Genomic DNA, 17,500 nt, shown 5'->3' on the forward strand with positions numbered 1-17,500 from the left:
TGATAAATATGCAAAGCGTGGTGGACAATAGGCCCCAAACAGCTGATGCTGTCTGTCTGCGTGCTGGAAAAACAAAGGCTCGCCTCTCATCTGAATGTGTGTGGGTTCATAACAGAGAGATAGAGAGATAGAGACAGAGAGAAACCACAGAACGCAAGAAAAAGAGAGTTCGAGGGAACGACAGAGGGTGATGAAAGAGCGGCGTGGAGCCAGAGAGGCGGCGGGGAGTCACGGATCACACATCTGGCCCGGACAAGCGTCCCTCTCATCACTGACCTTCTGGCTCGTTCTTGATCAGCTCTTCCATCTTGCGTTGCTTCAGCGTGTCCACCACGTCGGCCAGGCTGCCCTTGCGCCTCTCAGGGGTCCCCAGGGTGCCCGCGGCCGAGCCCCCGTCGCTGCAGGGTCGCCCCCCACCTCCAGCCTCCTCCTTGCCCGGTGAGGTAGCGTTGTGCTGGGGGTAAGGGCTCAGCGAGCTCCCCTTACTGCCATCCTGCTCCTGGAGGAGAGAAGAGAAGAGAAGAGAAGAGAAGAGAAGAGAAGAGAAGAGAAGAGAAGAGAAGAGAAGTATGAGATGACAACCAAAGTAGAGGAAAGAAAAAGAAAGAATGGAGAGGGGGAGGGAAGAGAGAAAAGATGAGATCCAGAAACTCAGAGAGATACAACAAATGATAAAGAGGAGGAGGAGGAGGAGGAGGAGGACGGAGCAGGAGGGGCTGGCATACACCCACTCATTATCTCCATCCTTCTCTCCATCTCGCTCTCTTTTTTCTCTCCATCTCCCCTTCTCGTAGCCCACTGCATCAGACTTTCATCCCCGGCCAGTTATCTCAAGTTAGGGCACACACACACCCCTCCTCTTCCTCCTCCTCCTCCCCCCCCCCTCCTCCCTCTCCCCCGTCTCTCTCGCATCCTCTGGAATCTGCATTTGACTGACTTGGAGGTACTTGACAGGATGAGCACATGAAACAACGGCATAAAGACTCACACACACTCTTAAACTCACGCTAACTCTTCATTACAAAGCTCTGACGGCTCGGCTTTGAGGGACGTCCAACTCCACTGTACCAGTCCCAAGCCCAAGTTTGTGTGCTGCTCTACTTTTGTCCTAAGACTCATTACAATTAATGCTGAGGAGGCAACTCCATCAAAAAAAAAAATTAAAAAAAATAAATAAATAAAACAATTCTCCATCAAAAAATGCAAAAAAAAAAAAAAAAAAAAAAAAAAAAAAAGAAATGACAAAAAAACTAAGCAGCTGTGTCAGATCATTTCCATAAACTTGGGAAAGAACTTAAAAAAGGAAGAAAAAAAAAAGAGGAAAACACCAGAGGGGGGAAAAAACAACGCTCACCTCCAAAAAGCAACAACCCTAACCCGACAAAAATAATTCGGGATTCGCCATGACTTTTGCCAGATTGTCATTATAACAAATATTCATGCGACTGCTGCTTTGGCTAAAGTTTACGTTGGGCTTTTCCAATGGTTTTGGGTGCATTTTATGACCTCGGGAAACCTACTTAAAACTCTCTTTGTGATTTAAAGCGGCAATAAGCTAAATGGACGATTGGACGAGGGTTAGGGTTGAACGAATGTGATTAAAAACTGAATCCTTGCCTTCATTTTGAGGACTGTGGCGACTCTTTGGAGACACCAGATTTTTAATTCCAGCTTTGATGATTTGTTTTTACTCTTTGGCTATTCCGCTTTTTTCCCCACCAGATTTGCTGTGTGACAAAGACAAGGCACCCGAAAATGAAAATGCCGTGATTTCCAACCAGTGAGCCAAAAAGTAAGCATACCGCCTTAAAGTGGCGGTAATCGAAGACGCCAGGGGATGATTTAAGTCCTGATAAATGCACGGAACGAGCCTTTAATTTTAGCTGTTGAGTCTGCAGGGTTCTCATTGCCGGCCAAGGCGATATAATATTAAGTGCTCCTTCAACGGGGCCTTGTTTTTTATGCTTCGGTTACTGCATGTTAATGAAACGAAACGACTTTTAAAATGAAATAAATAAAAGAAGAACGGCCCTCACAACAACAGCTGAATGTTAAACAAATTGCGGCGTCTTAATCTTTGACCCGGTAAAACCTGTGTTTGTTGGACAGACCTCATGATAGACTTAATGCCGGCTCAGCCCAATTAACAGTGACACTGACAGGGAGGAGGCCAACAGATTTCAAAGAGCACACACACTCTCACACACACACACACACGCCCACCAATGTGAGTGTTTGTGCACATAGACCCGGTGTACATCCTGAGGTGTGTGTGTGTGTGTGTTGTGCTGTTTAATTACAGCGGCAGCCAGTCAGTCAGTGAATCAGCCAGCCAGTGTGTCAGCGCTGCTCCGTGCAGACAGGCAGGTCAACGGTCCACAGGGTTAATCTTTGGCTAATCTCACGGCAGTATGTAGCATGCCACCTGGGAACGCAGCAGCACACACACACACACACACACCTCTGTCTGTGTGGGTGACAGAGAGAGACACACACACACACCCTGTGTCATGTGTTGGTACATTCCAGCTGTATTAAAGACAGCAGGGCGTATTACAATGGTGATGCCCACTAATCATTAACCAGAAGGCTGCCGGTGGAGGTGGAACTTAATACTCAGATCACAGTCCACTATGAAATCATCTGGACTGCACAAGGGAACTCTATTCTATTCTATTGTATTCTATTCTATTCTATTCTAGTCCACAATAGGCAAAGACAGAAATAATGCACAGAAAAGTTTTACTCTGTATTAAATGGATGTTTATGTTCTAATCAATTTTATTCTATAGTAAATATAGGGTAGATATGGGCTATTCTATTCTATCCTCTATTCTATTCTATTCTATTCTATTCTATTCTATTCTATCCTATCCTCCAATCAGCAAGGCTAGACTGAATGAAAATGCTGAGAAAATGATTTTATCTCTCTCTTCTATCTGATTTTCTGTATCTACTCTATGATGACTAGATACAGTACTGGTTCAGGGTATTCTATTCTATTCTATTCTATTCCACAATTAGTAACCTAAGCCTAAATGCTGGGTAAATTAAAGTGAAAAAGTAACTTCTAGTAGGATGAAGGATGAGGGTATTCTATTCAAGAAAAGTTTTTTTTTTTTTTTTTTTTTTTTTTTGTGATTTGTTAAAAGCCTAACAATTTCTGATAACCGTCTTTGGGGCCGAGCAAATGCTGGAGAAAAACTCTTTTCATAAAGTCAATAAAGTCGCCGCGCTCTATTGGGAGAATAAAGACGGGCACAGGGGCTTTTAATATTGATGATGCTTTCATTGTCAGTGGCCAAACACAATATGAGCGGTACAGCAAACCATGAGGAACCATTCTCACCTGGCATTTTCTGCACTTCACTGACTCTCTCTCTCTCTCTCTCTCTTCTCCCTCTCTCTTCTCCCTCTCTCCCTCTTTCTTTATGTCTCTCCGTCCACGCTCTGAATAAGTCAGCATGCTCAATAATTCACTAATTCTCTCAGCATTAGTTATTCCTCGAACATTGCACTGGGACGCTGGAACATCCTCATAACGCGGGGTGACCGATGATATGGCGATAACAGTTATATATGTGATGGGACGATGAGTTACGCACTTCAATCTGTCCCCTTCTGAGATACGAGCACAATAGCTGGGCGCTGTCCTCTGCTTTTACACTGGGGGAAGTGAGTGTCTTGTGATCTTCAGGCTCTGAAAGCCTGCACTCTTCTCCTCTCACCACCTGACCAAGTGACAGCTAGAGGCCTGAACTGTGTTCCTCGGCTCACTCTTTGACTTTCTTTGTTTCCTCATTTCTCTCTCTCTCTCTCCCTCTCTCTCTCTCTCCTTCTCTTCGGATCAAGAGGAAATTCAGACTCCAAAAAAAACAAAAAAAAAAACAAAAAAAAAAATGAAGAGCCTTTGTGATTACCAGTTGCATCAGCATCGGCACGACATGTAAATGTGACACGAGAGAGAAAGACGCGGGTAGAAGTCAGGAGAAAGAAAGACGGAGAGAAAGGGGAGAGGGAGAGAGACGGGAGAAAGAGAGGCGATGCTATTAGAGGAAATGAGGGAGAGCGAGTTGACAGAGAGATACAGGGGGGGACGGAGAAAGAAAGACAGAGAGAGAGAGAGAGAGGAAGGCAGGCATCTTGAAGGCAGCGGTCACACCTGTCACATCCCATTTATCTAATCCAGCGCCTACTTAAAACAGCCCCACACTGTCTTTCGAGAAAGATGTCGCGCAAACAAAACAAACAGAACAAGAAAACGGAAGGTGGAAGGAGGGGAAGGGAGGAGGGAGGGAGGGCTCGGCGGGTGAAAAAGGGGGATGGTTGTATTTTGGGGTGGCGGGGCGGAGGGGGTCGGATCTCTTTGCTCTGTCGAAAATCTGCCAGGGAGATGTCATCTCGCCGCGTCCAACAATGAAGGTCATTTCCCAATCAAAGGGAATTAGCAGGGAGCCGAGGCTTCTTCAAAGACCTGGTACATTACGGCCCGTGACATTATTTATGTGTGAAGTCAGACAGGCAGTCTTATCCCGAAGGCAACTTAAATGGCTTATTTCTTTAATTCTTCTTCTTCTTTTTTTTTTTTTTTTTTTAACCCAACACCCCCCCTCTGGCACGAAATCCATGTGCAGCGCTGACATATTTACCCTGGCGAGTCGCATGGTCCAAGACAGAGGGATCAAAAAGCCAAGATACAAGACCATTTTTTTTTGCATTGTGTGCTGGTGCCACTCAACCACTATATGTGTGTGTGTGAGTGTGTGTGAGAAAGTGTGCGCACCAGTGAGTGTCTATTTGTTCCTGGGTAAGACTTTCCTCATCAATATGCATTTATTCATAAATAAGTACAAAATTTATGGATACTGTAAATGTTCATGCCCTTGTCTCCCTTGTACATGTGTGTGAGCATGTTTTTGTTGCCATCTCTCTGTGTGTACGTGCAAGGCCATGTGTGTGCGCACATAGCCTGTAGGTGTGTGTTGTGCGTGTGTGCGTGTGTGTACGTGCATGTGTAAATGTGCCTGGATATATGTATTTATATGCACTGGATGTGGCAGGCTGACAGTGTGGGCGGTTCTGCCTTTAGTTTGCAGATGTCAATTCTCTTCCAAATGACTGGAACAAAGTAAAAATTGCGCCTCTCTCTCTCTCACTCTCTTTATCCTTTTACTGCCTCTGCAATGGAACCGAATTAAACAACTTTTGTCTTCTTAAGCTCATCTGTGAGGGGAGGTTGGTTTAAACACACTTAACTCTTGCCAGAAAAAAGAAAAAAAAAAAATCCAAATGCTATTTTTTTCCTTCCGCCAGCACAGATGCCGCCGTACATGTTCTTTTTTTCTTCCCCTATTCCTCCGTCTTCTTCTTCTTCTTCTTGTTCTTCTCTTCCTCCTTCTCTCTCTCCCCCTCTCTCTCTCGCTCGCTCTCTCTCCCTCGCTCTGCCATAGCCTGACATGTCTCGGGCTTTGGAAGGTGTACGTATGGAAAACAATATTTGATGCTTGGCGCGTCATTGTGGATCAAGGCATGGACAATGTAGCAGTAGGAAGCACTGGAAACAGCTGCTCAACTAAAACACACACACACACACAGACATACAGACACACACACACGCATGCAACCTTGCACAGACACACACACACACACACACACAGACGGAAGAATGTCACTGATCACTCCTGGAGGGGGGTAAAACTTAGCCATACGCCAGAGCTGCCAATCTTCGTGACATTCACTTAACACACCTCTGATACAGTGCCAAACACACACAAATATACACACACACACAGATGTACACACACACACACACACACAAGGCAAATCCCTTTATAGTGCCATGGCTAAACACAGACACTGTCAGTTTTGACTCGGGGGTCCCTGAGGCTGGGACAAGTGGGAAAACACACACACACACATGCAAACACACACACACACACACACACACACACGACTGTTATCCTGTTCCAGTGATATGTTTTGTGAGATTTAACATGGAAATATCTCCAAATTTTGACAAAAGCAAGTATCCACATTCCTTAAGTAATCCGAAAATAATAAGTCTACCACATACATAATTATTACATCACAATACATTAATATCAATCATTTAAACCAATCGTATTAATAAAAAAAAGAATAAATCATCCCTATTCCCATTAAAATGCTTGCCTTAATTCTGGTTTAAGTCGTGTCAGAATAATAGCCCGCTTGCCCTTTTCTTATCTAAAAACGTACAGCTGTATTTGCCGTATTTTAAATAGCAGTTTGGCTAAAATGCATGCCAGTATATTTTACCACGACCCCTAGTTGTTGACAGGCAAGCGTGTGTTGATTCATTAGCGCATCACTGGCATGAGAAATTAAGTGTGACCACTGTGTCTCAAGACTGCTCAATGACTGTGTTAAATCTGTCAAATTCACATGAGCACACACACACACACACACGGAGAGAGAGAGAGAGAGAGAGAGAGAGAGAGAGAGAGAGAGAGAGAGAGAGAGAGAGAGAGAGAGAGAGTAAGATTATGTGGGAATATGGGTACCAAAAAAAAAAAAAAAAAACACACCTGAAGTGTCTCTCTTTATAGTTTTCTCTCCAGTTGGTGTGCGAAAAAGGTAAATGGAAAATTTAGCATTTGTCCATTAACACTTGCATGAAAGGAGCAGCTTCACTCTCGTTAACTTCAAAGTGTTTTTCTAGAAAGATCTGAACAGAAAAAAAAAAAAAAAAAAAAAACCTCAGCGATTTAGGAAAGAAGAACAAAATGATGTTAGAAAAAGAAAGAAACAAAGAAACAAACATAAGAAATTGCATGTGTCTTCCCAAATTAAAAGTGCTAAGCTACTAAGAATCCCAACTGAAGTCAAAAAAAAAAAAAAAAAAAAAGAAAGAAAAAAAACATCCTCTTTCACCTCCAGTCAGCGCATCACAGCTGGACTTGCTCTCGATTGGCTCACCTCACTAAAGTCATTGCGAAACTCCTTCCCATCAGGCATTCGAACATTTGACATGCCACCCGGGAAGCCTCTACCTCCACCCGCCGTGTTCGCCTCATTTGAGTGTTGTGGCTATCTTCAAAGAATTTAATAACAAAAAAAAAAAAAAAAAAAAAAAAAAAAAAAAGCAAAATTCCAGCACAGAGCATATTAAAAAGCTCGGGTTGGTGCTTTACGGTGTGTGTTCTGGTGCTGTTTCGTTTGTTTGATGTTGTATTCGCTACTCTGTGGCTAACCCGCCAAAAGTGCAACCAGTGACGTCACTGCCAGATATCCTCAACACGGCTACAATCGCATTTAAAATAAAATTAAAAAAAAAAAAAAAAAAAAAAAATGAGCAGACATGCTAGCTGTCAGGTATCAATGTCAGCCACGAATAATAAAAATATGTAAATATGTTAAATATACATTCAGCTTTGAAGAGTAAGAGCTCATTTCTGTCCTTTGTTAAGGTCCACTATAGCTGCAACCGCTATATTTATCACGTTTGGCAATTTTACCAGCAAAAAACAGACCTGCACCCTTAAAATATCAGCCACCAATCCCTCTTTTCAAACAATTTTACTGCGTTTTTGGGGTGAAAAAAGTAAAAATAAACTACGATTAACTTGCGAAGCATCACAAAGGGCATTCTTAGTCTAACGTCCCGGGCCACGTATCATGACACATTTCTAAAAACTGAACGCGGCATCTTTAAATTTCATTCCGTGGGTGCATGTGTGCGTGCATCCCTGTCTACGTGCATGTGTGTGTGTGTGCATGCTGCAGCTCCACGGCTACAGCAGCCAGGCCGAGCCGAGCAGGCAGGCAGGCAGGCGAAGGCAAGGCAAGGCAGGCGGGATGAAGAGGTCAGTGTGTAGCCGAGCGCTTCTCCGCCGCCGTGTTAATTTACTATGACAAGATAAAGCTGTAATCTCGTCTCTCTCCCCCCCTCGCCTCTCCTCTCCCTCCCCCCCCCCCTCCCATTCTCCCCCGCTGCCTCACTTCCAAGCCGACCAGTCGCCGACGAGCCATTTACTTCCCCCTATCACTTCGCTACAATTGCCGTGACAGAGCCAGCCGCCCCCACCCCACCACCACCACCACAAAAAGTCCCACTCAACCCAACACACACACACACACACACACACACACCCCTCCTGCATCCCCTCCACCAGCATGTTGTAAATCTCCTTCTCTCTCTCTCTATTTCTCTCTCTTCATCCACTCCTCGCTGCCAGTCAGCGGCAAGGGGATTGGCGCTGTAAAGCCCAAAAAAAAAAAAAAAAAAAAAACACACGTCTTACAACATGCCAGGCAGTCGGATACAACCCCCCCCCCCCCCCCCATCCCCAAGATGATGGCTTGCCACTTAATAATCCACGTCAAATATTATGCTGTGTACGACAAGACCCCCTCCTCAATGCCACCCCACACTCTCTTTGCTTCACACACACACACACACACTCACACACATGCACACACACACACACACACACACTCTCATCTCTGCCTGTCTCTCTTTTTAGAGTCCTCCTCTCCCCTCCGCTGTCAGTTAACCGGGCTAGAAAGGAGCTGTGTGTGCCATTTTGGGATATTTGAGGATTTTTCATGTGGATTTCAATTCAAAATTGACCACAAGAGTTGACAAATGTTAAAAAAAAAAATAAAAAATACAAATGGAAAAAAAAAACATTTGGACAGCAATGAGTTTCATCAAATTTGGACAGCACTAATGACAACTGCTTGATGATAATTATAATGATAATACGCGCTGTTTTACATGTATTTGTTTTAATGCACTTTTTTTTTTTTTTCAATTTAATAATGACACAACCGAATGGAAAAAAAGACTTCTACTTTAATCAGATGTTTGTGGTTGTAAAGTGTGTGTATTAAAGATAAATTTATCTAAATATAAGGTAATCTAATCAGTGCACTCAACAGCCACTGATATTCGAGTATGTGTGTGTGGGTGGGTGTGTGTGTGTGCTTCCAGGACTTTGGTTTACAGTCACACATGCAGAGTCCATGGTGGGAGGGGCCTGCAGGCTAATCAGCGGGCTAATTACAGAATTAGCTTACCATTATGGCGCCTAAGCACTGTTTCATTGTTTTACAGCACGCATCCATTTCTGGCGCTTTTGCTTATCGACAGTGCGGGGGAAAGGTCGGCGCTCACTATCAGCATGCTGCTTGCTTGCTTTTTTTTTTTTTTTTTTTTTTTTTAAGGTGTGTGTCGAGGAGAAGGTCAGAGAGTGTGAGGTGTCACAGCACACACATCGCTCCCGGCGGAAAAAAAAACGAAAACACACGCCGTTGTACGCGCAACTGGCAAGGGTTTTCACACATCCGGCTCTCCGATTTGGATTAAACAGCTCATGTTTCACCACGGAAGATTACATCCTCTTACATGTCAGTTACCTAAAATGGTCCGGAACAGCCAATCGTCTCAAAAATTTCGCGAAAAGTGAGTTTGACTCTCACGCTCTCGTCACATTTGGTCTGATGGTGGACAGTGAAATAAAGCACAAGCATAATGTGGTTTGTTACGCAAATCACAACAAATATGCATAATGTGTAAATCTATGAATCACAAGCAGCAAATGCAGTCACAATGTAAAATGTGCACACACACACACACACACACACACCTGAACTAACACATGTCTATATTAAGCCCTTATACTGCACTAGCTTTGCACTCAATGTTTTGCAACCCGCACATTGCACACACACACACATAAAAAAACACATACGGGCATACACACACATGCAATGAGCACGCAAACATACATCCAAGTGCAAAAAAAAAACACACTTGCACCCGAATGCACTTGCACATACAGAGCCATACATTCAGCACCGCCACACAATGTCACACTTCATCCTGAAGAAAATGACTCATTGCTGTGGCTCACATTTTGCAGTCACGCAACACACATTTGGTACATCTCTGTCTCTCTGCCTCTGCATCAAATGGGCTCAAGGCGACGGCTGGTGGCGCGCACATAAAAGCAAAAATGCGCTCGCACCCCAACGGTAGCCTTGAACCTTCATTTTTCCCGTGTTTTAAAAACCTCCAGCTCTGCCAAAACTGCTTTTTACTGCTGCAGAAAGTCAATTTCTCCCTCTTTAGAAATCCCACTCTTTTCATGTCTGTCTTGAATCCCGATCAAATTAATATCCATATATTTTGCTTTTCCATTGTTGAGTTTTGTGTCTGTTTTTTTTATTTATTTATTTATATTTTTTTTTTGGTGTTGTGGCTTGAAATATGACTCTTATGCACGGGGAGAAGAGTAAACAACATACCAAAGTCAAAGAGATGATTTAGATCCAAACTGTGCAAAGAGAGCTACAAAAAAAATGCATTTTCTTAAAACAAGGAACAACTCCCAAGTGGTTGTTTCTGCATGAATTAATGTCAGTTCAATCACAACAACGGTATTCAAATAATATTAAAGATCTTCACTCAGAAATGCTATAAGCTAGATTTCAAATAAAATCAATCAAACAGGAACAAATAAAATCAAAACAGGGACTAATGGTTGAATACATCCTCGGAAACAAAGTCATTTTTTAAGCAAATGTATTTTTTTGTACTTTGACACTTATTTTCAATAGGTTCTACCTTTTTTTTTTTTTTTTTTTTTTTTTTTGAAGCAGACAGTTCAGAAGTGAAAGCGGCTCTGGAAGCAAACAGGAGAGACACAGAGACGTGTTTGCCCTCTTGACCTCAGATCAGTGCCGAGCATCCCTGCCTAACGCTGGAGGTCAGGATTATCATGAAGATAATCTGATCGGGGGGTCTCCGGCCTCGGGGTCAGATTCAGCCCCGAGCCTTTCCAACACACACACACACACACACACACACACACACACACACAGGCAGCCGTATGGGCAGGAAAGCCAATGGCAGACAGCCAATGGAGAGAGGCAGATGAGGGCCAAGTAGCCAATGACGAGTGTCGCAGGGTCTACGGAGCCAAGGGGGCGGATAGGTAACTGGAGGGGCGGGAGCATCAGCAGGAAAATGGGAAAGGTGATGACACCAGAAGGACCAATAATGTGAGGTACACTGCAAAAAAAAATCTCCATCGTAACAAGTCATTTAGTCTCATAATCGGGGTTAAAATCTTGTTTTCTGAAGATCAGTGAGGGCAGAACAAGGCAGATCAGTGCAAGGGTATCAAGAAAATTTGCTCACTTGTTCACCTGTTTGAAGAAAAAACAAGATTTTAACACTGAACAGGAGACTAAAACACTTGGTAAAATGGAGATTATTGGATAAAACTGCATGTAGTACTTTTAAAGGTCCATTTCAGCCAATCGTGTTGCACAGACAAGCTACAAAGGGCTTGAAAATGGAAATTCCTGCTATGATCGCATCAGGAACTTTCTGAGTGCGACTGAATCGGCGCTCGAGGCCATCGTCACCTATGGACGGGGTGCTGCCGCCGTCACCCCGAGGACCAATGAGAGGCGCCGACGTGAGCCGGCCGGCCGGCCTTACCGTGTTGTGGGGGCTGTCCAAGTTGCGGTTGGGGGGCGAACGAGGGGACACCTTGCCGCAGTAGGAGGCCAGGGGGAGGTGGATGACACCGCCCAGTCCCTCGCTCTCCTCGTCCTCCACTCGCTGTCTGCTGGTTGCCATGGTTACCTCTCCATCTGTCCCCCCATATGGAGAGGCTGGTCGCTTGGAAGACATCCTGGAAAAAAAAAGGAGAAGAAGGAGACAGAAAGAGAGAGAGAGAGAGAGAGAGAGAGAAGGAAGGAAAAAACAGGAGGAAGTGTGAGCAATATTCAGAGGATGATATAACAGGTCGGCGATGGGAGTTTTTGACAGTTCGGATGTTGGCGACAGATAGCGGTGAGGTTCTTGTAGATGAAAAAAAAAAAATCTCTACAAACTCCTGGATGGTCAAATCTCCGAGCACCCGCTACATGTTTGATTGCTTCACTGTAACAAATGACAGCATGAAGTGATCTTTACAGTATAAAGTCTCCCTGGTTGCAATTTTCTTGCTCCGTTATTCTTTTCAATCCATCAACCTGCACCATCTCCCTTTCTTTCTTTCGTTCTCCTCCTCTCTACAACTCTGCCTCTATAACGCATTACAGTGCATACAGACATCAGAGCCCTCGCAGCACAACTCCACACAATATCCCCTTCAGTCCGTTTGTGAGCACCCAGCTCCTTGGCAGACCTTCAAACACACTCAGGTCCTGTGTTTACCATGGGGGCCATTCAATGTTCACATTTCCAAAAGACAGCCCATTACCGCAAATGGAGCCCGCTTAGACTGGCATTGTGGAGGAAATGACCATGTCTTGACAATAGGCTTTCAGAGAAAGAGACAGAGTGAGAAAGAGAAAGAAAACAGGGAGAGACAGAGAAAGAGAGAGAGGGAGAGAGAGAGAGAGTGCGAACAGTATGCACCATGACAATAATATGTGTTTATGAAAACCACCGGACAATGGAGGAAATGGGGAAATTAGCTAGCAACAGAAGGGCCCCGCCGTTTGCATTTGTTACTTTGGCTTTGTTCCTTTGAAAGGAAGAAGAGGAGAAAAAGCCACATCTATTAGGTGAACTCTGTCTCTCACAAGGTAAATTCGCCTCCCCGTACTTCAGCTGAATAGGGACGGGGTGAATATGCAGCAATAATAGAATTTAATGTGGTTCTCGGCATCGCCTGAGTGCTTTCAGAAGCACTTGTCAGCCTTGAAGCCACTGCGACGATGACCCTGGGTAATAGGCTGCAAACGCTCAGTCGCACAGACGGAGCGGATGACAGATACTGAGGGACGGGAGCCTGGATGGAGAAATGGAAAACCTGCAACTACAAGAACTTGGGCGGGCGGGGGGGGGGGGAGCGAGTGAGCGAGCGTGAGCAGGGGGCAAAAACACCAACAAGCAACAGGCGCCCGACCCGATGATTATCTCTTTCCCTTCGATTTAACACGCGATTCTCTTTTCCATCCCGCCCTACCTCCTCCTCCGTCCATCTCCATCCCACTTTCTGTCCGCTCCGTCTCCGGCACCCTCTCACTTTTTTTCTTTTGATGAACCTGCTATTCAAGCCTAGATTTTCTTTATCTGACTCCAAATGTAAGGAATGAATAAAAAAAAAAAAGATCTCAGCGTAGGTTTCTCTGGCATTTATGTCAACGAAGGCAATTCAAACAATGATAAAAGAACATCTGGACTCTTTATTAAGAGACTTCTTCAAGACTGTGGATTTCCTTTATCCAGCTCCATTGGGGCCATTCCTCCTTGCATACCTCCTGATTCGGTGCCTAAGTCTTTATTTCACTAGCTGGGTTGCATCCTTCCCTCTCTCCTTATATGTCTGTCTTTCACCCTCCTCACCCCCCCACCCTCTCTGCTTGTCTCCAATAAACTGATTACACTCTTGACTCTATTGGATTTCCTCTGGACTGTACATCTGGCATTGTTCCTGGGAGCAGCCCCGCCGCTAATTCATTGCTTATTTGCCTTATGACAGCGGCAAAGGCAAACAATATTGAGTGCCGCTCAGCGGAGGGGCGATGAGGGAGGCGCCACGCTAGCTCGAGCAACATGTGGCCCGATCACAAAGGTGCGGGGAAGGTTACGGTCTAAAATCGAATAAACCTGAACGTAACAGCGTAAAACAACACATCGCTTCGGCATAGCACTGTAACTGAATTACGTCTAATTATTGCTGGGGGGGATTTAACCTGCGAGATTCATCGAGTGCCGAGATGATCGGATCATTTCCACCAATCAGCCGCATGGGGCGACCACTTCCACGTAGCTGAAAACCTCATGTCTCCAAAAATGGCAACTTTTCAGCCACGAGCAGAAACCGCCTTGTTTGTTTTGTTTGTTTTTTTTGTTTGTTTTTTTTTCCTTGTCCATCATGTGTTTTTGACTCTATCCAACAGTGTTTCAAAAGGCTCCGAAAAGGTCAAGGCTGGATTGAATTGATTTGATTTGATCTGAGCTGAATGGTGGAACATTTTCCCAGCCTGTGATGGGATGATGTATCCCCTCAATTGAGGCTGCGTTATGAAATAATTAACAAAATCTGAATAACAAGGTTACCCACATCGCAGCAAAACACTGCTGCTATTACCGTTAAATCCGAGCCGTTGTAAAATCATATGTCACGATCACAATCGCTTTTTTGTTGCCAGGCAAAAAAACCTCATCCAGCAAGTAATCGATTGATTCATAAAACTTATTTTTATATACTTTTTTTCCCCCTAGTTAGATTACATGTGATCATTTGTGCTGCCTGTGAATCTAGCACTGCAAGGAGTGTGTGTCGTGCATGTTGAGAGGTGTGTCTTGATGGCACACACACACACACATGCAAACACACACATGGTACTTTTCAGATGGGAGTCATACGTGCATCCGCGTTTGCTTTCTTTATCTCTTCCTCCTGGCCGCTCTGTCTGCCCAGGCTTAGTCAGCGCAAACGGAGCCATAAATGACCGAGAACAGATGAGGAGGCCTTCCGTCTGTGTTGATGACAAACAACCGGCCAGTAAAATGTTATTCTGTTATCATTAAATGTGATTGATATTAAAACAGAAATCGATATTTGATAACATTTATGGTTCTTGCCGTCTGTAAATGGAGGGGCTTGACCGCAGATAATGCTCTGTTTGTGTGTGTGTGTGTGTGTGTGCATGTTTTACACACCGTCCAGCAAAGAGCGGCAGGCCCAGCTGTACAAACTGCAGGGCTTTGAGCCACGCGGCTGCACACACAGACACACACACACACACACACACACACACACATGCATACACACAGAGAACAGAGGCCCTAACACTGCAGGTCTGTCCCCATCCCTGCCTGTTTACTTTACCTCCTTTCACTCTCTCACACTGGGGCCTTTTGTTTCTGACACACACACACACACACACACACACACACACCTCCCCCCGTGTCCCGTGCACACCTCTGCCTAGCCATAACCTCCACACAGACCTGAGGTCACCGTCTTTCTCGACGGACACATCTGCACGCTTTTATTGACTTTCCTTTTCAATTTTCTCATCCCTCGTTTCGCCGACCGTCGCCGAGCTGACACTGGCTGGCTCGTCGTCAAGAGAGAGCGGCGGAACGAGAAAAACAGCATGCGAGAAGTTACAACATGAACGCACAGAAAGCAACACGGATATCCAAAAAAGCTCCACGGGCGAAGGAGAGCGCTTGGCAGCTTTTGGACAAATCCACGAGAAAATAAGTCGGTGGCAAAGCTTCCATTTCATCATTCTTTTCCCGCTGTTCCCTCCTCCCTCCTCCCCTCTTCACACCCGTTCACCCCCCCCCCCTCCTCCTCCACCCCCCCTGCTACTACTTCCTCTGAGGCGGGTGTCTATATGAATGGGGAGGCCGTTCACAGCTCCTCTCCGGCTATAAAAACCCCTCTCTCCTCCCGCGTTCGCCTTTGAAGTAGAATTACTACACAATTGGGCACGGCGGGTGTGCAGGTTACGCCGGCTACTTCATTTCAAAGTTTTGGCAAAAGCTGTCACGCCGGCGGAGACCCGCGTGGAGGAGGGCCGCTGAAGGCGCGCGGGATGGAGGAAAAAAAAGAAAAGGAAAAAAAAAAAAACCAGGTTTTATTAAGTCAATAAATTGGACAGCATGGCCCGGGTCATAATTAGAGAACATTAGCATAATTTTGCTCTGTGCTTTTGAGCCCAAAAAATCATACACTTCCCTCCTTTTAAATGCCACACCTTAGCACGCACACACACACACACACACACACACACTGCTAATGATATATTGGATGACATAACACCTTTGCAACAATATTGGTTATAATATCCAGCAGCACATATGCACTCCTTCTATATATATATATATAGTTTTTTTGATTTATGAAGCAAATTAAAAACAGAAAGCTGACAGAAACTAAAGTCCAAGTGTGCTGCGAGTCCCAGCCCCCCTCCACCACCTTTTCTACTTTCTCTTACACACACACACACACACACACACACACACGCGGCGAGAGCGCTAAGCCCAGATTAGAGCGCCACTTCCCCTTGGCTTTTTTGATGATTAGCGACTCCTCAGCTAAGTCCCTCTCATATCACATATGTCCACTGCTGTTAAGTCACTAATCGGACGGGGACGGGCGTCCATTAACCGGCCGAATAATCGCCAGCGGCGTGCGTTAACCGCCTCCTCGCCGCCACTCGCTGTAATCAACGCATCCACTCCACGTAAGCGCGGCGGCCGGGGCCAACTTACAGGCATGCAAGCATGTTTAAATACATGCAGGGAGCTTATGCACACATGCGAGCGAGGGGTATACACACACACACACACACACACACACACACACACACAGGTACAAACACTTAACAGCGGCCGCCATGCGTTAAATCATTGAAATGAACCGTGCTGAGACGGGGGCAAAGATTTGTTTCGACTGTAATGAAGACGGAGTGAAAGACAAAGCAGCCATCGCAGATATGTCAGCGGATATCACACACACACACACACACACACATGCACACACACAAGCCAGGCTCTCTCTCTCTCTCTCCCTCTCTCTCTCTCTCTCTGTCTCTGTCTGGCTGCTAACATAATCATGGTGCTAACTGCTCTTGTTAACTCCTCTACTCAGAACAAGCTTTCAGGGAGCGTGGGAGCCTCCTCTGGAGAATTCCACAGTAACACAAAGTGTGTGTGTGTGTGTGTGTGTGTGTGTGCATGTATGTGAAGTTCAAGCACTGTCCCTCTCTTTGAATTAGGCTACAACCCATTATTTCAGCCACTACACTACACCAACCCCGGCCAGTCAGCTGAATCCGGCGTCTTACAGTAAAAAATAAGCACAGCGGCTAAATCCAAAACGCTGTCAAGAGTCAAAGTGACATTTCTTTTTCTTTTTTTTTTCTTTTTTTTTTTTCTTCCTCCCTGCCACCTTGTGACTGCTACACATTGCCCGCCTGTCAGTCAGGTATGAGGTCTATTTGCGCGCAAATAGCAAGCTATCTTTGAAATTGTTCTCCGAGGGAATGGAAGGGCATATCAAAATAGTTGAGCGGAATGTGCCTTTTAGATAAGGCGCCCAAAGCTTTCTTTCTTTTTTTTTTTTTTTATTTTCTTTTTTTTTTTCTTTGCCCCTCCGAGGAGCCAAGCACAACATTTACATCCGCATGACACCTTGGGCGGGAATTTAAACAAATGTTTCCCCCCGTGTCGCGCTATCACTCGCTTTATTGCCTTCTTTTCCTCCCTCTCTCTCTCTCTCTCTCTCTCTCACTCCCTTTCAAAACCGATTCCTCCGTCTGTGTGTTTCTGTATCGCGCCGTCGCACACTCTTGAACTTATTTTAACATCATCTGTCCTCCCCTCCTCTCCCTCCCTCTCTCTCTCTCTCTCTCTCTCCGTGTCTTCCTGTCTGTCTCGGTGTTGTCTTACCGTTCCCTCTTTATACAATCAGCTGTTTGTAAGAATGTCCTCCCATCCCTCCCCTCCCCTCCCCTCCCTCCTCCTCCCCGC

The 17,500-nt window shown here is 45.2% G+C and overlaps 1 protein-coding gene across 5 annotated transcripts in view; it reads right to left on the reverse strand.

Annotated features, from left to right (window-relative positions):
* Nucleotides 1-17,500, reverse strand: part of sox5 (SRY-box transcription factor 5) — a 116,839-nt gene that overhangs the window by 91,436 nt on the left and 7,903 nt on the right. For all 5 annotated transcript variants that reach the window (XM_030046211.1, XM_030046213.1, XM_030046212.1 and 2 more), the window contains exons 2-3: nucleotides 11,492-11,687; nucleotides 277-499 (exon numbers count right to left, since the gene is read on the reverse strand). In XM_030046211.1, coding sequence (XP_029902071.1) covers nucleotides 277-499; nucleotides 11,492-11,687 — 419 coding nt within the window. The remainder of the gene's footprint in view (nucleotides 1-276; nucleotides 500-11,491; nucleotides 11,688-17,500) is intronic.

This window comes from Myripristis murdjan, chromosome 23, assembly GCF_902150065.1.
Source record: "Myripristis murdjan chromosome 23, fMyrMur1.1, whole genome shotgun sequence".
Taxonomy (NCBI): domain Eukaryota; kingdom Metazoa; phylum Chordata; class Actinopteri; order Holocentriformes; family Holocentridae; genus Myripristis; species Myripristis murdjan.